Source organism: Salvelinus fontinalis, chromosome 2 (genome assembly GCF_029448725.1).
Source record: "Salvelinus fontinalis isolate EN_2023a chromosome 2, ASM2944872v1, whole genome shotgun sequence".
In the NCBI taxonomy this organism is placed as follows: Eukaryota; Metazoa; Chordata; class Actinopteri; order Salmoniformes; family Salmonidae; genus Salvelinus; species Salvelinus fontinalis.
Genome location: NC_074666.1, coordinates 22507233 through 22527747, shown reverse-complemented (window position 1 = coordinate 22527747; position 20515 = coordinate 22507233). Strand labels below are relative to the sequence as shown.

Here is a 20515-nt window from a genome sequence, read left to right as displayed (position 1 = left end):
GATAAATATTCCAACAGATAAAGCATGTCAGAACAGAGAACACAATGTCCAAGGACCAGAGACAAGAGGAATAGCCCAATAAAAACACACTTATTGTAACGTCTCCTCCATTTCCTTTTCACACTCTCCAGTTTCACCTCCCTCCCTTTAGGGAGATGAACCGTTGACATCTGCATCTCTTTTAAACTCATTATTGGGAGGGAGACACCTCCGGCACGGTTTGATCAGTGCTTTATGAAATATATTCTGACTTATTTTAACCCAGAATTGGATTACCCTGGGAAATCAGGGAGAAGAGCAGGAGGCAGCCGGGTACAGAAGAAAAGCCAATTTTGTCGCAGCGGCTCAAGTGGGATTCATTTGGTGACATTTGGCCATGAAACTAGCGTCAGATGTGCCGAGTTAAAAGCTGGAGTGGATGGGGCTGGATGTTAAGAAATTACAGCTGTACTGTGTTCCCCGTTTCTACTGTAGGCCAATCTAAACCCAATCCTGATGTTGTGGTTTCACAAAGCCTGAAAGACAATATAAAATCTGATGAGAAAAATATATATTGTATTCCTTTTCATCTCACGATTACATCTTTAAAAATGTAATTGGTGAACAAGTTACACCATGAAGCTCACATCCAACAATGTCTAATGAGACTTGAATATGAAGATAGTCGTCGTGGCCAAAAATATTGGCACCCTTGCACTTTTTTCAAGTAACTCACAATTTTCCCTAACAATAAGTTTAAATTGACCAAAGTATTTGGTCTCCACAATTCTTTATTTCACTGTTAATATTGATTCAGAACTTAATGTATCCATTTAAAATCAGAAAATAGACAGAAATGGACACCCTAGACTTAATATTTGGTAGCACAGCCTTCAGTCAAAATAACTGCAATCAAGCACTTCCTATAGCCATCGATGAGCTTCCTGCACCTCTGTACTGGCAGTTTGGCCCACTCCTCTTGTGCAAACTGCTCCAGTTCTCCCAGATTAGAAGGGTGCCTACTCCCAACTGCTGTTTTCAGATCTCTCCACAAGTTTTTAATGGAATTCAGATATGGACTCATTGCTGGCCACTTCAGAACAGTCCAGCGTTTTGTCTTGAACCATTCCTGGGGGCTTTTTGAAGTGTGTTTGGGGTCATTGTCCTGCTGATAAAACCGTCGACAGAGACCTAGTGCCAGAGGAAGCAAAGTAAACCCAAAATATCACTGAACCTCCATGTTTGACTGTAGGGAAGCTGTTCTTTTCATTGAAGGCTTCATTTTGTTGTTTTCTGTAAACAGAAATCGTGCACTTTACAAATATATATATTTTTTAAACTCTAATTTGGTCTCATCTGTCTACAGGACATTCTTCCAGAAGGATTTTGCCATGTTCATGTGTGTTGTGGCAAATTTCAGTTAGGCTTTCTTATTTCTCGCTCTCAGCAGTGGGGTCCTCTTGGGTCTCCTACCCTTTCATTGAGCTGGCGACGGATGGTGCGGGTTGAAACAGTCGCACCTTGTGTCTGAAAGTCAGCTTGAATCTGTGTGGCAGTTGATCAAGGTGCTTTCTCCACCATTCCAACAATCCTTCGCTGCAATCTTCCATCAAGTGCTCTCTTGCGGCCACGTCCAGGGAAGTTGGCTACACTGGCATGGGCCTTAAACTTCTTGATAACATTATGTATGGTGGAAAAGGGAACATCAAGGTCTCTGGAGATGGACTTGTAGCCTTGAGATTGTAGCCAAGCATGGACAATCTTGTGTCTGACCTCATTTTCTCCAAGCTCATTGCGGTACACACAGAGACACAAAAACAGGAGAATGAGTCCTTTTCTCTATTCAAACTGGTTGAATGCAATTTTTTACATGCATTCATTTCAAATCAAACTTTGTCACATGCGCCGAATACAACAAGTGTAGACCTTGCTATGAAATGTTTACTTACAAGCCCTTGACCAACAGTGTACCTCAAAAATATTTACCAAATAAACTAAAGTAAAACATAATAAAAAGTAACAATAACGAGGCTGTACACAGTGGGTACCGGTACTGAGTCAGTGTACAGGTTAGGTAATTTGTACATGTAGGTAGGGGTGAAGTGACTATGCATAGATAATAAACAGCGAGTAGCAGCAGTGCACAAAAAAAATAGTCCAGTGGCCATTTGATTAATTGTTCAGCAGTCTTACGGCTTGGGGGTAGAAGCTGTCAACCTCACTAGGGTAGTTTTGGATAAAATTTTCGATGAAAAGCGTGCCCAAAGTAAACTGCCTGCTACTCAGGCCCAGAAGCTAGGATATGCATATAATTGGTAGATTTGGATAGAAAAAACCTCTAAAGTTTCCAAAACTGTTAAAAAATTGTCTGTGACTATAACAGAACTGATATGGCAGGTGAAAACCTGGGGAAAATCCATCCAGGAAGTGCTATTATTTTGAAATGCCTGTTTTTCCAACGAAAGCCTATCCACCATACAAAGACTTATGACCTAGTTCACGATGTCTATGGCTTCCACTACATGTGGCCAGTCTTTAGGCATTGTTTCAGGCTTATACTCTGAAAAATTAGGGAGAAAAAAGCACTTTCAATGAGGTCAGTGGAAATTTCCAGACATGAGTCCAGCGCATGACCGGGAGTGCGCTTTTCTTGTTTCTCCTTTTCTACTGACGAAGCTATTGTCCGGTTGAAATATGATCGATTATTTATGACAATAACAACCTGAGGATTGATTATAAACATCGTTTGACATGTTTCTACGAACTTTTATGGTACTTTTTAGATTTTTCGTCTGTCTGTTGTGACCGCGCTTTGTTCCAATGGATTACTGAACAAACGGACTAACAAAACTGAGGTTTTTGGACATAGAGGGACATTATCAAACAAAACAAACCTTTATTGTGTAACATGGAGTCTTCGGAGTGCAACCATATGAAGATCATCAAAGGAAAGTGATAAATTGTATCGCTCTTTCTGACTTTTGTTACTCGTCTACTTGGCTGGTTACTGTTTGTAATGATTTGTCTGCTGGGCGCTGTTCTCAGATAATCGCATGGTTTGCTTTCGCTGTAAAGTCTTTTTGAAATCTGACACCGTGATTGGATTAACAAGAAGTTCATCTTTAAACCGATGTATAACACTTGTATGTTTCATGAATTTTTATAATGAGTATTTTTGTTTTTGAATTTGGTGCTCTGCAATTTCACTGGATGTTGGCCAGGTGGGACGGTAGCGTCCCACACCCCCTAGAGGTTAAGGAGCCTTTTGGTCCTAGACTTGGCGCTCTGGTACCGCTTGCCATGCGGTAGAAGAGAAAACAGGTCTATAGCGGGTGACTGGAGTCTGACAATTTTATGGGCTTTCCTCTGACTAGATTGCAGGAAGCTTGGAAGTTTGTTGGTGATGTGGACACCAAGGAACTTGAAACTCTCGACCCGCTGCACTACAGCCCCGTCGATGTTAATGGGGGGCCTGTTCGGCCCGCTTTTTCCTATAGTCCACGATTAGCTTCTTTGTCTTGCTCACATTGAGGGATAGGTTGTTGTCCTGGCACCACACTGCCAGTTCTCTGACCACCTCCCTATAGGCTGTCTCATCGTTGTCGGTTATCAGGCCTACCACTGTTGTGTCATCAGCAAACTTAATGATGGTGTTGGAGTCGTGTTTGGCCACACAGTCATGGGTGAACAGGGAGTACATGAGGGGACTAAGTACACACCCCTGAGGGGCCCCAGTGTTGAGGATCCGCGTGGCAGACGTGTTGTTGCCTACCATTACCAACTGGGGCAGCCCGTCAGGAAGTCCAGGATCCAGTTGCAGAGAGAGGTGTTTAGTCCCAGGGTCCTTGGCTTAGTAAAGAGCTTCGTGGGCACTATGGTGTTGAATGCTGAGCTGTAGTCAATGAACAGCATGCTCTCAATCTTAATTCTGTATTGACCCTCTGCTTGTTTGATGGTTCGTCTGAGGGCATAGCGGGATTTCTCCTTTTGTCCAGGTAGGAAAGAGCAGTGTGGAGTGCGATTGAGATTGCGTCATCTGTGGATCTGTTGGGGCGGTATGCGAATTGGAGTGGGTCTAGGGTATCCGGGAGGATGCCATGACCAGCCTTTTAAAGCACTTTTTGACTACTGACGTAATTACCGCCCCGTAGCACTCATGGAGGCAAGTTACCTTTGCTTCCTTGGGCACAGGGACGATGGTGGTCTGCTTGAAACATGTAGGTATTACAGACTCAGTTCGGGAGAGGTTGAAAATGTCAGTGAAGACACTTGCCAGTTGGTCGATGCATGCTTTGAGTACACGTCCTTTAATCCACCTGGCCCCGTGGCTTTGTGAATGTTGACCTGTTTTAAAGGTCTTGCTCACATCGGCTACCGAGAGCGTTATCATAGTTATCCAGAAAAGCTGATTTTCTCATGCATGCGTCAGTGTTGCTTGCCTCGAAGCGAGCATAAAAGGCATTTAGCTCGTCTGGTAGGCTCTCGTCACTGGGCAGCTCGCATCTGGGTTTCCCTTTGTAGTCTGTAATAGTTTTCAAGCCCTGCCACATTCGATGAGTGTCAGAGCCGGTGTAGTAGGATTCAATCGTAATTCTGTATTGACCCTCTGCTTGTTTGATGGTTCGTCCGAGGGCATAGCCTGATTTCTTATAGGCTCCTTGAAAGCGGCAGCTCTAGCTTTTAGCTCGATGCGGATGTTGCCTGGAATCCTTGGCTTCTGGTTGGGACATGCATGCACGGTCACTGTGGGGACGACATCGTCGTCGATGCACTTATTGATGAAGCCAATGACTGAGGCGGTATACTCCTCAATGCCATTGGATGAATCCCGGAACATATTCCAGTCTGTGCTAGCAAAACAGTCCTGTAGCGTAGCATCCGCGTCATCTGACCACTTCCACATTGAGTAAGTCACTGGTACTTCCTGCTTTAGTTTTTGCTTGTAAGCAGGAATCAGGAGGATATAATTATGGTCAGATTGGCCAAATAGAGGGCGGGGGAGATCTTTGAATGCATCTGTGTGGAGAATAGGTGGTCTAGAGTTTTTTTTCTTCTCTGGTTGCACATGTGACATGCTGGTAAAAATGTGGTAAAACTGATTTAAGTTTGCCTGCATTAAAGTCCCCGGCCACTAGGAGCGCCACTTCTGGGTGAGCATTTGCCTGTTTGCTTATGGCCTTATAGAGTTGGTTGAGTGCGGTCTTAGTGCCAGATTCGGTCTGTGGTGGTAAATAGACGGCTACGAATAATGTAGATGAGATCTCTTGGTAGAACAATACCTCAAGACTTCTTTAAAATTAGACATCGCGCACCAGCTGTTATTGACAAAAAGATACATACCCCCACCCCTTGTCTTACCAGACATAGCTTCTCTGTTCTGCCAGTGCATTTAAAATCCCTCCAGCTCTATATTATCTGTGTCGTCGTTCAGCCACAACTCGGTGAAACATAAGATATTACAGTTCTTAATGTCCCGTTGGTAGGATAATCGTACATCATCACTTTCATTTTCCAATGATTGCATGTTAGTAAGTAGAATGGATGGCAGTGGGAGTTTACTCGCTCGCCTACGGATTCTCAAAAGGCAGCCTGATCTGGATCCTCTTTTCCTCCGTCTTTCCTTCACGCAAATTATGGGGATGTGGGCCTGTTCCCGGGAGAACAGTATATCTTTCTCGTCGGACTCGTTAAAGGAAAAAGCTTCTTCCAGTTCGTGGTGAGTAATCCAGTTCTGATGTTCAGAAGCTATTTTTCAGTCATAAGAGACATCAGTAAAGGAGAATCAGCTGCTTCAAATCATATAAATATATTAATTATAGATTAAATAATATTGTCCGGGCCATTTTAGGATTTCTTTGTGGAATAAACTAACATTTAGTAAATAATTCAGATTATTTATTTTTTTGGTCAACTGCAAACCAAAGACATGCATATGTGGACACCAAAATACTTTAATTTCAACAGTTTTCTGGACGAAATGGTGCATTATTTGAAAAAAGTAGAAGGGTGCCAATATTTTTGGCCACGAGTGTAGCTTTCAAATCATCCAAGGCTACCTACCTGTAAAGTAAGAAATTCAGCTGCTCTAAATCCTCTTACGGACCTGTATTGACTGTAATATAAAAGCCTGGAGCTTAAACTGTGAGGAGAAGTCAGGGCACACTCCACAGGGTGCGCTATTGAATGGTGTACGGGAAAGCTGAGGGGACAAACCAAGATTGGATTTAAACACGATTATTCATGCAATTTCATGGCTGCTTAGCTCACAGCAACAAAGGAGAGGCGGAAAAGGCGCTCCATTTAAAAGCAATAAATCACCTGGCAGAAATTACCACCACCCCTCAGAACGACACTTTTATGGAATTCCTGACATGAAAAGCAAAAGTGCTGAAATTAACCTAGATTACTCTGTAGTCAGTGACAATCACTTCCACAGCACACATAAGGAGGCGAGTGGCGACAAAGGGAGCAGAAAAAAAAAATATATATACAAAAATCGAAACAAAAAACACTTCAAAACCCATTTGAAGAGACACTTCAGCCGTACAAGCAACACACCATCACAGTTAATATTGTGAAATATGGGGAGCGCTCAATTGTTGTTCCCGTTCGGAATTGATTTGGTAGTTCATTTCATTTCAGGCCCACAACGAGCCTCCAACTGTCAAAATGATTCAATCTACAAAATCTCATAAAGAAAATAAATTGGGTGTTTAAAATGGAGGGAGGGGGAGAGGTGGAGTGTTTTATCCATCCAAGCATCTTCCAGTGGAGCCAAGGGAACAGAACTGCACCGTAGCAGTGCCAGCAGCAGCCAGAGTGAATTCCACAGAGAACTACAATACAGCAAAACACTAGTTATTTATGTATCACTATACACCAGTGGTATAGAAAACAAGGACATCTGGGAGTGTTAAACCGATGTCTACGCAACCTCTAGACAACCCTGTGATCCTGCATGACTATCAAGTATCTCAGTAAGGAGAAAACATTTTGAAATGAGAAGTTACTGCCTGAACTTGTCCAATATTAAATACAGATTATTTTGCAGCTCAGGACCCTGCCTGGAATGAGTCAAGATTGAGCTGCCTTTAACTATCTTTTGCTCAAAACAAGGCAAAATAATGACCATTCGACAGTTATAAACTCTGTTTCAACTGAAAACACTAATTTGCTCTACATTAAAGATGCATTCAAGGTTTTGTATAATTTCAGCCAGTAGTTTTGAAAGTAGTGCTCATGAGCCAAATCTGGTCCCCAAAAATTGCACACAATTGTGTACAACTTCATACATTTTTTATGATGTGTTACATCCTGCAACAAAACAAATTCTGCAATTCGTATGATACGTTACGAATTCCAATATGTACCACGTTATGAATTTGTAAGTTCTTAAGATCTCGTTCAATTTCTAATTATAAACTGGGTGGTTTGAACCCTGAATGCTGATTAGTTGACAGCCGTGGTATATCAGTATACCACGGGTATGACAAAACATTTATTTTTACTGCTCTAATTACATTGGTAACCAGTTTATAATAGCAATAAGGCACCTCGTGGGTTTGTGGTATATGGCCAATATACCATGGCTAAGGGCTGTGTCCAGGCACTCCGCTTTGCGTTGTGCATAACAGCAGCCCTTAGCCGTGGTATATTGGCCATATACCACACCCCCTCGGGCCTTCTTGCTTAATTATAGAAATCTCTTCAAGGCATCATCAGTATCTTTCATCAACGCACCAGCATCAAATCAGAAGTACAGTACCACAGAGTAATTTATTCTGCCCCAAATCATCTCTCGTCCAATTACCAGAGAGATAAATATTGTAAAACCAATCACGGAGTGCCATTGGTCCCATCCCTTGTTTGGTACAGCGTCAATGTTTTGCCCTGAGCCCTCAAGAATGGCTAGGCGTTCCATAAACACTACAAACACAGAATGCTAACTCATCTTCAAAGAACGTCTCACTCCTTAAATCCACAGATTACAGCCCTGTCAGCAACACAAAGACATGCCACCCACAGTGACAGGCTCACATGTCAACACACAGGTCTCTGCTGGTTTCAAACCCACCACGCTCAAATATTCCCTCATCTATCATTTCAATACCATTGGCAGTGGCACGAATGGCATAGTTATGGTGGTTCAAATGAACCAATGAGCAGAGGGCTGCTAGGTCAAACTTGGACTGAAGTGGTTAGCTATGCAGCAGAACTGCCTCAGTATCCACTCAGTGTTTAGAGAGGACAGCCCTAAGTCAGTCTATCCCTCTCCATCCAAAAGGTGGGCACTAACCTGCAACTATAACCAAGGCAACAGTAAAGGAAAAACATGTAATTTAAAGCACAAGGACACTTTAGACAAAACAAATGTATATGTCTCTATAAATGACTCGCTCTTTGAGAGGGCCTGGTTTACAAAGTGAGTGCACAGCAGTCTGACCTTTCCTTACAGCATTAACATTTATGGAAATCTGGGGGAATGAAAGCTGTGAATAACAAAATATTGGGCCTCTTAAGTCTGCAAATAAAATGCCAGCTCACACCCCTCCAGAATAGAAAAGCGACACACACCTTTGTGCCGTTCGGTATGGAGTGACAGAATGAGGTATTTAGCAGTCTGACCTTAAGCACTTAATCACCCAGAAAACGCAAACTGCACATAGTCGCTCAGCCGAGAGAGAGAGAATATGAGCGAGAGAGAAAGAAAGAGAAAATTAAAGAGAGGAGCAGAGGCAGAAGTTAAAGCCCTCACTAAATAGAACATCACTTCCTTAGCTGGTGACTCCATTAAGCTAATTTCCCCTCTCACCTTTACCGGGATGATTGGGATTCAAATGTCCGTGATGCTCCACCATGGTTAGCCTTGAATGCACTAGCTGTGTGGTGGGTGTTGGGGCTAAGAACAGAAACCCTGCCTGTCGCATGCTTCCCAGTCGAAACAGTTAGCGGGGCGGGATTTGTCAAGTGTTTTCTGTCATTCAACGAGAGAGATGAGAGGGCCAGCAGCAGATAGGCCCTACTGTCTGCAGTGCATTACTAGTTTTCACGGACATTTTGTTCACTTGAGAAGTACTGCACCAAACATCTTAGCTAGATGTAAAATTTCACGACTAGACCGCCTCGCTAAAAAAGTACATTTATTTCAGATTTATTGATTGATCTATTTTGAGGAAGTGTTCAATAGGGACAAACAGTAACCTTGCCGCTTTTTTCTCGTTTTTCAAGCGAAGGTCTTTAGGGAGTATGAGAGAACAGACGTCCTCGTCGCCTAGCCGAGTTCTGCTTGGAGCCAACCGAACCCATGTATGCGGACGCCTGTCACGGCAGGCTGTCACGGCAACATGCTGGGTAACACTGGCACGCTTTCACAGGAAGTGCCTAATCCTGACTTCCTTTCTTCCACATGGGGCGGGGGCCGTCCTTGGTGAGATGGGTGGGTGGAGGCTGAGGGGCAATCCTAAAATCTCAATTAACAGTGTGGCTAATTAACCACAGGCACATTCTTGAAATCGAATGAACTATTTTCAGCAGCCTGATAACGAGTATCTGACACACACGGGGAGAAAGAGCGAGTGTGTGTATGTGTAGGCCTAATATTTTTGAAGTTTAAAATATGTCTCAACCATAAAAACTGTCAAATGAGAAACAGATAGGTGAGGTGATGTACAGCGTTGAGTATTCTTCACCATGCCACAGTCTTTCGGGAACCCTGCACCGAATCCACCCCCATACAAGCCCACAAGATGCTTTCAGTCGTGGTAAACTAGCTAATCCCCCCATGGTCACGCTTAAAGCAATACCCCGCAGATCAGAGTGGAGACCTCATTGTTTCAGAAGTGTTTGAGATAATCACTGATTAACTGGCGAAACAAGCCCCTGAGCCAGGGCTAAAAACAGAGTCCCTCTGCTGCGCTTCTGGTTCTCACACAAAACACCCAACAGAAGGAACCAAACAGAATTACCATTACCCCTCCTGCTATTACAATAACCACTAATATAGGCCTGTGCTTGGTGGTGGTTAATCCTTGTGCAACGATCACAAAAATATTCTTAAATTAACCATCGACAAAATGAGAAAAACAGGGCAAGAAGCCCAAAGTCTAGGTTGTAAGAAAAGTCTTTGTTGTTAAATCGTTTTCTGATTAAAATGTTTGGTGGATAAACATGCTGACTAGCTACTCCTCACTGGGGACACGCCACACCAAGGCATTCTGTCACGGACATTCATTAGTGCTGTTCTCAGGACCACAAGCCAACACAAACATGCACTGCTAAACATCACATTACACACCCATGTTTCACTATGGCGATCCAAACATTTATATCAACACCACTATACAGTAACCGTATCAACCTGCCCCCTACACAACCAGACTGTCCTTGACAACTAGGCTAATTAACAACATTAAAAACCTAGGCCCCGGCATCACCATGACAACCTCTTGTATGAGCACAGTTGGCCCTAATAGACCCACTTGTTAGAACCAATGTAATTAATTGACCACGCCTAAATTCAGCTGCTAGTGGCAAGTCTCTGTAATTGACTGCCCCCGTTGCTCAGGCAGAGCAAGACACCTCGCCTTGTATCGACTATCTGGACCTGCCTCACGTCCACCACAACACAGCTCCACATGGAGCCTTTACTTCCCCTTGGATGTGACCAAGGAATACAGTAACTGCTGTGAATGAAAATTAAGTCAGAACCCTCCTGCATGTATTCAACATCCATGAGTAGAGATCTAGGGCTCAGTTTGAATATTGTGGTAAAGCATTTGCATGGTGTCTCTAGCTGTGCACAGGTCGGTGCCCTTATAAAGCAGAGCCATTGAGATGCAGAGCCTGCAGCTCTCTTCATCTCTGTATCCATATGAACACGCATTAATATTAATGGAGTCTGAGGAGGTCAGCTGGGTCTCTGGACTGAGGCCTCCTCACACAGATCTGGAGTGAAGAGAGCAAGCGAGCTACACACAAGGGGGAGGGAGAAGTTAGAGAGTGGACAGAGCCGGTGTTCCAGCCCTCTGTGTTCCAGCCCTCTGTGTTCCAGCCCTCTGTGTTCCAGCCCTCTGTGTTCCAGCCCTCTGTGTTCCAGCCCTCTGTGTTCCAGCCCTCTGTGTTCCAGCCCTCTGTGTTCCAGCCCTCTGTGTTCCAGCCCTCTGTGTTCCAGCCCTCTGTGTTCCAGCCCTCTGTGTTCCAGCCCTCTGTGTTCCAGCCCTCTGTGTTCCAGCCCTCTGTGTTCCAGCCCTCTGTGTTTCAGCCCTCTGTGTTTCAGCCCTCTGTGTTTCAGCCCTCTGTGTTTCAGCCCTCTGTGTTTCAGCCCTCTGTGTTCCAGCCCTCTGTGTTCCAGCCCTCTGTGTTCCAGCCCTCTGAGGATACTATTCCTGAACTTAGAATGAGTGAAATACACGGAATGAGATATAAATAAAAATAAAGACCAAGCTGAAGCACTGATGTGCGCGCACACACACCTCTACATCACACATAACAAACAGAAACACATTGTACCCATTTACGTCCTCCCTTGCTTCCCCTCTCTCTAATCTCTTCATGAGGGGTGTTCGTTTGTGGAACAGAAGAACCTTGGGGGTGAATAGTTAGTTATTTGTGCTTGAAGAGACTCAGGCGGATACCTCTTTACGAGAGAGTGTCACTCCCCATTTGTCTCTGCTCGGCAGCACCGGAGAAAGCAGCGCAGCGCTCTAAAAGAACCCTCCGGAAGCACAGGCCGGCAGCATGGGATAAAGCATTCCCGGCTCCGGTCTGCTGTTCAGGCCAAGTGCAGAGTACTCATTAGCTCTCATCACATAAACCCTCGCACTTAGTTCCACACACACACTTTCTCATATTTAAAAGATGGGTTGGCATAGTCAGGGATTCCTCTGTGAAGCCGAACCACAGACATCCATTGGAACAGTCTATCTGTAAACTCTGAATCCTCTGAAAGCTATTCAACAAAAATCTGTATGAGAACCACAAATCTTTCAACTGAGAATCCCAATGGGAAAAAACACAAAAACATTCTAGAGAAGTCTTCTGGGTCTTGTCTAACCAGCATGCGCCAATCAGTAGAGCAGTTTGTTTCATGTGGTTGTGTTTGAAATGTCAGGCTAGTGCTGGAGGGAATGCTGCGCCACACACACACAAAGCTCCGGGAGGGTGTAATGGGTCCTGCAGGTAAACAGGATGAGGAAGGCGCTCGTGGTTCTGCCTGAGGCAAACTAGACCCTTCTGTTCCAGCATTTAGCAGACAAGTGCTCTACTGATTAGCGATTAATAATGGAGAGACAAAGGGGTGTTTCACCCCAGGAGAGAGATGGTGAGATGAGAGATGAGGGACATGGGGGTAGGGAGCAGAGGATCCTAGTCTCCCAGAGAGCATTAGTGAAAGGTTTCAATGTGAAGGAAAGCTGGGGATACACACGATTTGTTTTCATGGCCAGTGAAGCTAGAGAAATACATTACAAATCCATCAGCTTGCATTTAGTCAGAATGTCTCCACACAATTAGTCATCGGCCTTGGGGTTAATCACTCAGGCAATTTCTGCATTTTCTATACCTGACTTACTGTATATCACAAAATAAAATGCTAATATCATGTTATTATGCTATCTATGTGGGGATAGGCTTGGCTGATATGCGGTTTCCCATAAATTCATGTCATAAACTTCCACAGAAATCTGACAGAGCAATAAACATAAAACAGAGATTAAACATTCTCTGGATTTAATCATGGAAATATGATAACTAAACTCAGAAAGCCCCACGCTGGTTTCATCAGCCGACAACTGCCACAACATAACCTCTCATTAAATGTGATAATAAATGTGCACTGGCAATGAGGATAATAAACACGTATTTTAAAATCTCTGTTTATGACATGGATAACATGGCTTGTAATCACTTATCTTCTGATTAACACAGCACATGCTTGAGCGAGCCTTTTCTGTGATCCAAGTTCAAAAGGAAGGTCCTCTCTAGCGTATGAAGTTACATAGAGTCTCCGACAGTGGCCATGACAACATGGTTTTATTTGACCATGTACGCATCGTCCCACCCATATCAAAAAGCACCAGAAACAGAGAAAACCTGAATAATAAGCACCGTGTGTTTCGGGTATTTATGTGGGCAAATGGCTGAGCGAGCAACAATGTGTGAAAGGAGGCAGCATATAATAAAAGGTACTGATTGTAAAATAGTTTTATAGAGAAAAGTTCTGGGCTCACTAGGAGAAGTTGTGGGGGGTAGTATGCCCTTTGCAGGACAATCATCATCATTATCAGCACAGACCGGCCCAGCCCACGTAACAGCATTCCATCGTTGATCAATGCCCTCATGAATTAAATTAGAGTGCAAGATGACTACCTGTGATAAGACCCACAGGATCCACACAGATCTGAGGGGGAGATACCAACCCTGTATGGTTCTCTTCAGCAGGCCAGTCATCCAGCCAGTCATCCAGCCAGCTAGCCAGCCAGCCAGCCAGCCAGTCAGCCAGCCAGAGGTAGATAAATAGGCCAAGGTGAACTCACCCTCCCTCACCACAGCTCTAGTCTCTCCTGCTCCATAACCCTGCAGGCAGAGGTCCACACCTCTACTGAGACAGCACAGAGATGAGGGGCATAATTAAAGATAATCAACTTCATCAGATGGAGGCTCGGTGGAACTAACGGTTGCGACAGGAGAGGCTGGTTTAACATTGTACATCTCGGAACTTTGTAACAAGGGCATTCTATACCCTAACTACAGTTGTGTGTGTATATAAGTGAAAAGTGCTTTCCCCCTAAAAATTGAATATATTTCTTTCTCTTTTGAATTCCACCAGTCACTCACCACACCGAGATACAAACACAGCACCACAAGTGAAACAAAGTTGGGGCTCTGTTGTGAATTGTAGAGTTAGTGGCTGTTCTCCTGTGCTGCTGAGAGCAGAAACATGTGGACTCACTTTTTCTCGTGCTGGGCTGCGGCTGCTGTGGGGGAGCATCCAGGATCTTGGGGGTGCAGACCAGGTGCTGAGATGAGAGGTTCTGCTGCCGTCTCTGTAGGCAGGCTAACATGGCTACAGCTTTCTGGGGGTTCTACAGCCGCTTGGACCTCGGGGGAACCTGAGAGGGACAGGGAGAGAAAAACACATCCGTTAGCTTTTGATCATGTATTAAATTACAAGCTGCTGGCTGTTGAACTGTATGCAAAACCCAAAACTGAAGTCAAAGCCCTGTAAGCAAACTCTTACCACGCTGATGGAGGTCTCCCCCTCAGGAGTTTCCCTGTGCTCTCCCTCCAATGCATGCATGCTCTCTACTTTCCTTTTTAAAGCCTAAATAAAAAAATGTTTTAAAAACTGTTCCCACCTCAGGCCTGTATTACCATAGTCAAACTCAGCAACCCCTTTGAACTGCGGACACTACATATCTAAGAATGTAAAATCACTTAACATCAAACCAACTTCCCCACTCCGCTTTAGACGCTAGGATGGCTCTTCGCTCTTCTCCATATTGCCCTGTCTGTTGCAATAACACAGTCCATTTACACGGTCTGCTGTTGCTGCCAGCTGCATCCTGTACCCAGTCAATAGCCCGGTCCTCAGAGACTCTAGAATTGCTCTATGAATTGATGGTGGTATTGATCATGAGCGAAAATCCAAAAGTAGCTAGTTCTCCCAAATGGCTTTGGCACACACATAAAGGTGTGTTTGTGTATGAAGTGTTCCCCCAGTATCTTTGATCGTAGTTATCATTCTGAACACTAGGCCTAAGTGGGGTACTATATTCTAGCCCCTATAGATACTATAGGTGCATAGGCCTACCTGCAACATCCGATAGTACGGAACGATCATCTTTGTGTCAGCAAATCAAAATACTACTTTATATTCCCGGCCAAAATAAACTGCGCCGCTGAAATTTCAATTGAAGTGAATGCCTTGCACACAGCTGTCTCAGAGAGGCTTCATTTCTTTATCCTCCCTCTCTTCCACTTTTCTTCTACAGTTCTTTGGCTTATTGTTTTCAGTTCTGCCTCAAGGGCCACAGGCCAGCTTAAGTGAGTCAGATGCAGGAGACAGAGCGCAGTGACTGGCTGCAGAAACAGAATTACCTCCAGCTCAAAAGGGAGGAACAACGTGGCTTTCATTCTAGTCAGGTGCTTGAAGAGATCCACCCCACCTCTCACCCCTCTCCTCCCCTTTCTGCCTCTCTTCTCATACTTTGACATCCCCACATCAAAACCACCCAGCACAGCCTCTCATGTGATCACACACAGCTGAAAAGCTGAAAAGCTAAAAGCCTCTCTCGATGGTCGGACTTCATTTTGAAAAGAATACCAATTTCACAACAACCCTTCATTACCACACGTCAAAGGAGGGCAGGGGAGAAAAGGCACAGCGAACGAAAAGGAATCTCGGGGGAAATGCCGTCACTGCTTTACCGGTGGAAACTAAGAGACGAGTATCAGAATACCTTCCATTAGGCTACTCCCCAAATTTTCTCCTGGATAAAAATGCATCAAGAAAGGCATTATCATTCAGAGACCACTGCTTTATTTAAGCAGAAAAATATACTTAGAGGGGAAAAGGAAGCGAGAAAAGGAAATGGTCATGCATAACTGACAACGTTTCTTTCATCCCATCAAAATCTAAAAGTAAAATAAAGTGGTTGTGAGCCCTTCGAGTAAAAGTGCTTTTGCATTCTCCATTAGACTGCCTCTAAAAGGACAGAGTGCACAGATCAAAGTGAGTTCAGGGAGCACCAGTTCTGTTGACAGCATCTGAGCTAAAGGGCTCATTCTATCGCCTGTCAGACATTTTCTCTGTCTCTTACTAACTCAGTGATAAAGATTCTCCTAACTTTAGCTGACAAAGTTAATGCATGACAAAGTAAATGTTTCATTACAAACACATGCAGCACATTTTACAATTCAAGGCATCGTTTAAACCCAATATATCTTGTGTTCATCATCCAGTCAAGCACCTGTCAGCAAGATAACAACAACACATCTCTACTCCAGCCTTATTACAGCTGTGACCCAATAGGGATTTAAAGCAGAAACATCATGGTCATGTATCCAATTCCCCACCTGCTAAGCCATAGTGCTTACTTATTATAAACGGAGTGGTTTGAGCCCTGAATGCTGATTGGCTGACAGCCGTGGTATATTAGACCGTATACCACGGGTGTGAAAAAACATTTATTTTTACTGCTCTAATTACGTTGGTAACTAGTTTATAATAGCAATAAGGCACCTCGGGGGTTTGTGGGATATGGCCAATATACCACAGCTAAAAAGGTCTGTATCCAGGCACTGTGTTGCGCATAAAAACAGCCCTTAGCCGTAGTATATTGGCCATATACCACACCTCCTCAGCCCCTAATGCTTAATTCAAAAGGCCTCCAACAAACTACTGCTGAACAGTTTTCCCTCAAATGAACACCAGCTAATATGTACCCCAGCTCCTGACTCGACTTAAACCTCACTTAGATCTACTCAGCTCCTCCTCTTCTTCTCCCAACCAATTGCCTGCGAGCTTTGTGCTCTAGTCTACAAGGTCTCCACGGCGATGGATAATGAGAGAAAGAGAGTGGCAAGGACGGTAAATCCTTGCCACTTTGGGGTGACATCAGTGGCTCTGATAAGAGGCGTTATCAGGCGTGATGCGGTCCGCTGAGGGTCTGCCACAGAGATAAGGACCTCTGGCTCTGCACTCCATCTTTTGTCTCCCAAGGTTTCCCTGATAAGGATGTTTTGGCAGACAAAATGTCCGCTCCAACAATGATGGACTGAGGGCAAAATTTGTAGGGGGCCTGAGGGAATGACATAGGAAAATAAAATGTCTAATTGTACAAACTATTGTCTTTTCCCTGGGCTCTTGAGGAACGGGATTGTGTGTGGGAAGATAACGAGGTCATTTGGAAGGGAGAAGGGCAGTGATGGCGGAGCTAGATGATGATGGCTGTTATAGTTTAAATGGACAGAGGTATGACATGATCCTCTTAAATTCTTACTGGATACAAATGGCAACCCCAGGGACATGCAGTCTATCCTTCAAAAAGAGTAGGATACCCTTGAGAGAGCAATTGATACGACATCAACCTGCTATCTCATCTAGAAAGTGTGCCTTCCATTTACTGAATCGTTTTGTTCAGGCTGAAAGTGAGAAAGGCCATCCTTCTGGCAGATAGTAGCTTTACAGCACATAGATGAGGCTGTGCTCTGCCTGACCTTCCAGTCTCTCCGCTCCTCTCTGAGCAGCCTCCAGGGCCTTGACTGGAGCAGAGTAACACTGCCCTGAGACCCTTCCTTTCAATAAACACAAAAACACACAGACAAAAAGACACTCGCTTCGCATTCACCCCCCCAACCCTCTCAGCTCATCTTTGCAGTTCTCAGAATCCGCAGTTAATAATTAGATAATGAAAAAAGGTTTAGGCTGAGCGGTGTGAGCACCCTTTTCACTCTCTAGTTGGATTAGTATGCTTATGTCCTTCCCTACCCACCCCACTGTCAAATCCCTGGCAGGCCAAAAAGCAAACACTGACACAGGAGGAACAGTACAAACTTCATACAGTAAGGTTGATTTACAGAAAAACAAATTAGGCTAAGGGTACTTGAACTTTGTTTAACATTTTTTAGGTCTATAGACTGTGTGTGGCCTCCTTACAGAGTCATCACTCTGAATAACAGAGCTATAACCTTTCAAAGAGCAGCCAGCCACCCCCAGGCTTTTCACAGCCTGAAATACACCCTGTGTCTACAGTTCTACAGAACAGTAACATTGGATAAGACTCAACATTAGTGATGCGGTCACAAAGAGATGCAAAACCACAGGTTCTGTATGGGGAGGAGAGTAAAATGGGTATGAAATTACTATTTTGGTCTCGCTTTTAAAGCAATTTTCATCAATGACCTTCAATGCCTTACTGATAGCTTGCAGTCTAACCTAAACTATTCACTGCTCAAACAGTAGGAAGACTTGAATGTAGGCATTCACCATAGAACAGGGCTATGGGTATTGGGGATGGCTGACCGGTCGCCATCTCTCATCTTGCCATAACACACACACACATACAGAATCTCAAAGGGCTCCTCTAAATGAACGCTGGGTCCTGTCTGAATGATGGAGCCAAGGAGACAGGGCAAGCAGTCTAGTCAGTCTGAAACAGACAGACAGCTACAGAAACTGACGGTTCATCTATGCACCTCATACATTTATGCGATTTTTTACTCCCGGATCAGCCAATAAGAGCCATCCTGTTTCAAGTTAGCATAATTGGAATCAGAGCACGATATGAGACCCAGATTGTCTATTTTTCCCCTTTTCCACAAAAAGAATACAAGAGTTTGAACTGCAGAACATTCAAACAACCCAGGCTCACTGTGGAGAGCAGATCAGAACATTCAAACAACCCAGGCTCACTGTGGAGAGCAGATCAGAACATTCAAACAACCCAGGCTCACTGTGGAGAGCAGATCAGAACATTCAAACAACCCAGGCTCACTGTGGAGAGCAGATCAGAACATTCAAACAACCCAGGCTCACTGTGGAGAGCAGATCAGAACATTCAAACAACCCAGGCTCACTGTGGAGAGCAGATCAGAACATTCAAACAACCCAGGCTCACTGTGGAGAGCAGATCAGAACATTCAAACAACCCAGGCTCACTGTGGAGAGCAGATCAGAACATTCAAACAACCCAGGCTCACTGTGGAGAGCAGATCAGAACATTCAAACAACCCAGGCTCACTGTGGAGAGCAGATCAGGACATTCAAACAACCCAGGCTCACTGTGTAGAGCAGATCAGAACATTCAAACAACCCAGGCTCACTGTGGAGAGCAGATCAGAACATTCAAACAACCCAGGCTCACTGTGGAGAGCAGATCAGGACATTCAAACAACCCAGGCTCACTGTGTAGAGCAGATCAGAACATTCAAACAACCCAGGCTCACTGTGGAGAGCAGATCAGAACATTCAAACAACCCAGGCTCACTGTGGAGAGCAGATCAGGACATTCAAACAACCCAGGCTCACTGTGGAGAGCAGACAACAATGAGCCTCCTTTCCATTGAGATCAGCTCCTGTTCAAAAGGTATTACAACAGTGTTAAGCAGGGTTTGGCAGATTGTTATTTCTATACAATGGATGCACTTGCTCAGAAATGTATGGAAAATAAATACAATGGGTGGATATAGGAACATCCCTGGAGAGACTGCTGGCTGATGCTTTTTGAGAGAACCATAACACATTTGTGAGCAGGAGAGAATGAGCAGCCTGGACTCAGTGAACTATTCATATTCTTTTAAACATTTCTTTACACCTAGGCCTATATGCAAAACCAAAAATACAATTCTCTACTAGTTTGGGGGGATTTTGTTTTTGACTTATAGACACATTGACAGCTTGGGGGAAGTAGGTAACCTGAACACACAGTCCATGAAGGCCAATGGTAAAGCCCATGAACACATCCAGTGCTGTCAGGGCATCATTAATAGTTATCTGGTACAGAGCCTTGGGTTCACTCAACCCTGTCCTTGCGCAGCTCACAGGTGCAAAGGTAAAAATCACAGCTTTTGCTTTGGGCATGGAACCTGGCAATAGCAGAGGGAGCATAACCAGTAAACAGCACCTTCTCCATCCTCATCCCACACTGGCTGTGGATAACCCATGGGCATGCTGGCTTACCTTTGGAAAACATTGACTTGTAGTATATAGGCCTAATACAGTTAGTGAGGTACAGTGCACAGACAAATCTCTGCGTTGTCATACAGACCTATTAAAATGCCCCATCCTGGGCTTTCCATCCCACATCACTGAAGCTTTGTATTGGCTGCCTCAGAGAAGATCATTTAGCCAACAATACTCTTTATGACAATACGCCCGCTGTGTGCTCTGCTCTTATGTCATCATAATATTTTAAAAATAATAATAATAATTATTCATTGTGGACTACCGCCTATGCTGGGTTTGAATTGGATGGACTACCGCCTATGCTGGGTTTGAATTGGATGGTTTTAAGTTTCTGGGTTTCTCTTTCCTCCACCCATATCCTTCGTCTTGACATTGTTGGGAAACAAAACGGATTTCCATTTCCATCTACTTATTTTATATTTTCCTCTTACCATTAATATCTTAGATGTGTTGCTGTTAATTTACCTCTAGGGACAAAATACAGTTCCTCTGTATTAAAGCTGAGGATTTGTGCTTCCCATAAAGCCTGCTCTTTCACCCTGGACAATTTCTGATAGGTTTTAATGGGTGTGGATGGGCTGAAGAATGGGAAGACAGAGAGGACTGCAAACTTAGATGCCTGGATCTAATAAAAGAATAAAAAACCCTTAGGCTATCAGACCATAGCCCAACAACTAGAGCCGCAACAGATGGGTTTACAATATGAATCAACTTGAGAAACGGTCCATGCCTTACAAATACATTCATATTTTGCAGCGGGTGCTCAAGCTTTCTGACAGAATAAGCTTTGACAAACAGAGTAAATCCCCAGTCACTGTAGCCTAAAAGAAAATCTAGCTAGGGTGAACACAC

General features: G+C 44.2%; 1 protein-coding gene across 3 annotated transcripts in view; it reads right to left on the bottom strand.

Annotated features, from left to right (window-relative positions):
• Positions 1-20515, bottom strand: part of LOC129814287 (protein FAM222A-like) — a 31916-nt gene that overhangs the window by 3069 nt on the left and 8332 nt on the right. For 2 of the 3 annotated variants that reach the window (XM_055867323.1, XM_055867314.1), the window contains exon 2: positions 13928-14087. In XM_055867323.1, the coding sequence (XP_055723298.1) occupies positions 13928-14039 (112 nt within the window). In that variant the 5' untranslated portion in view covers positions 14040-14087. Of the gene's footprint in view, positions 1-13927; positions 14088-14215; positions 19908-20515 lie in introns of those variants that run through there. The other variant, XM_055867333.1, reaches the window with a different exon arrangement.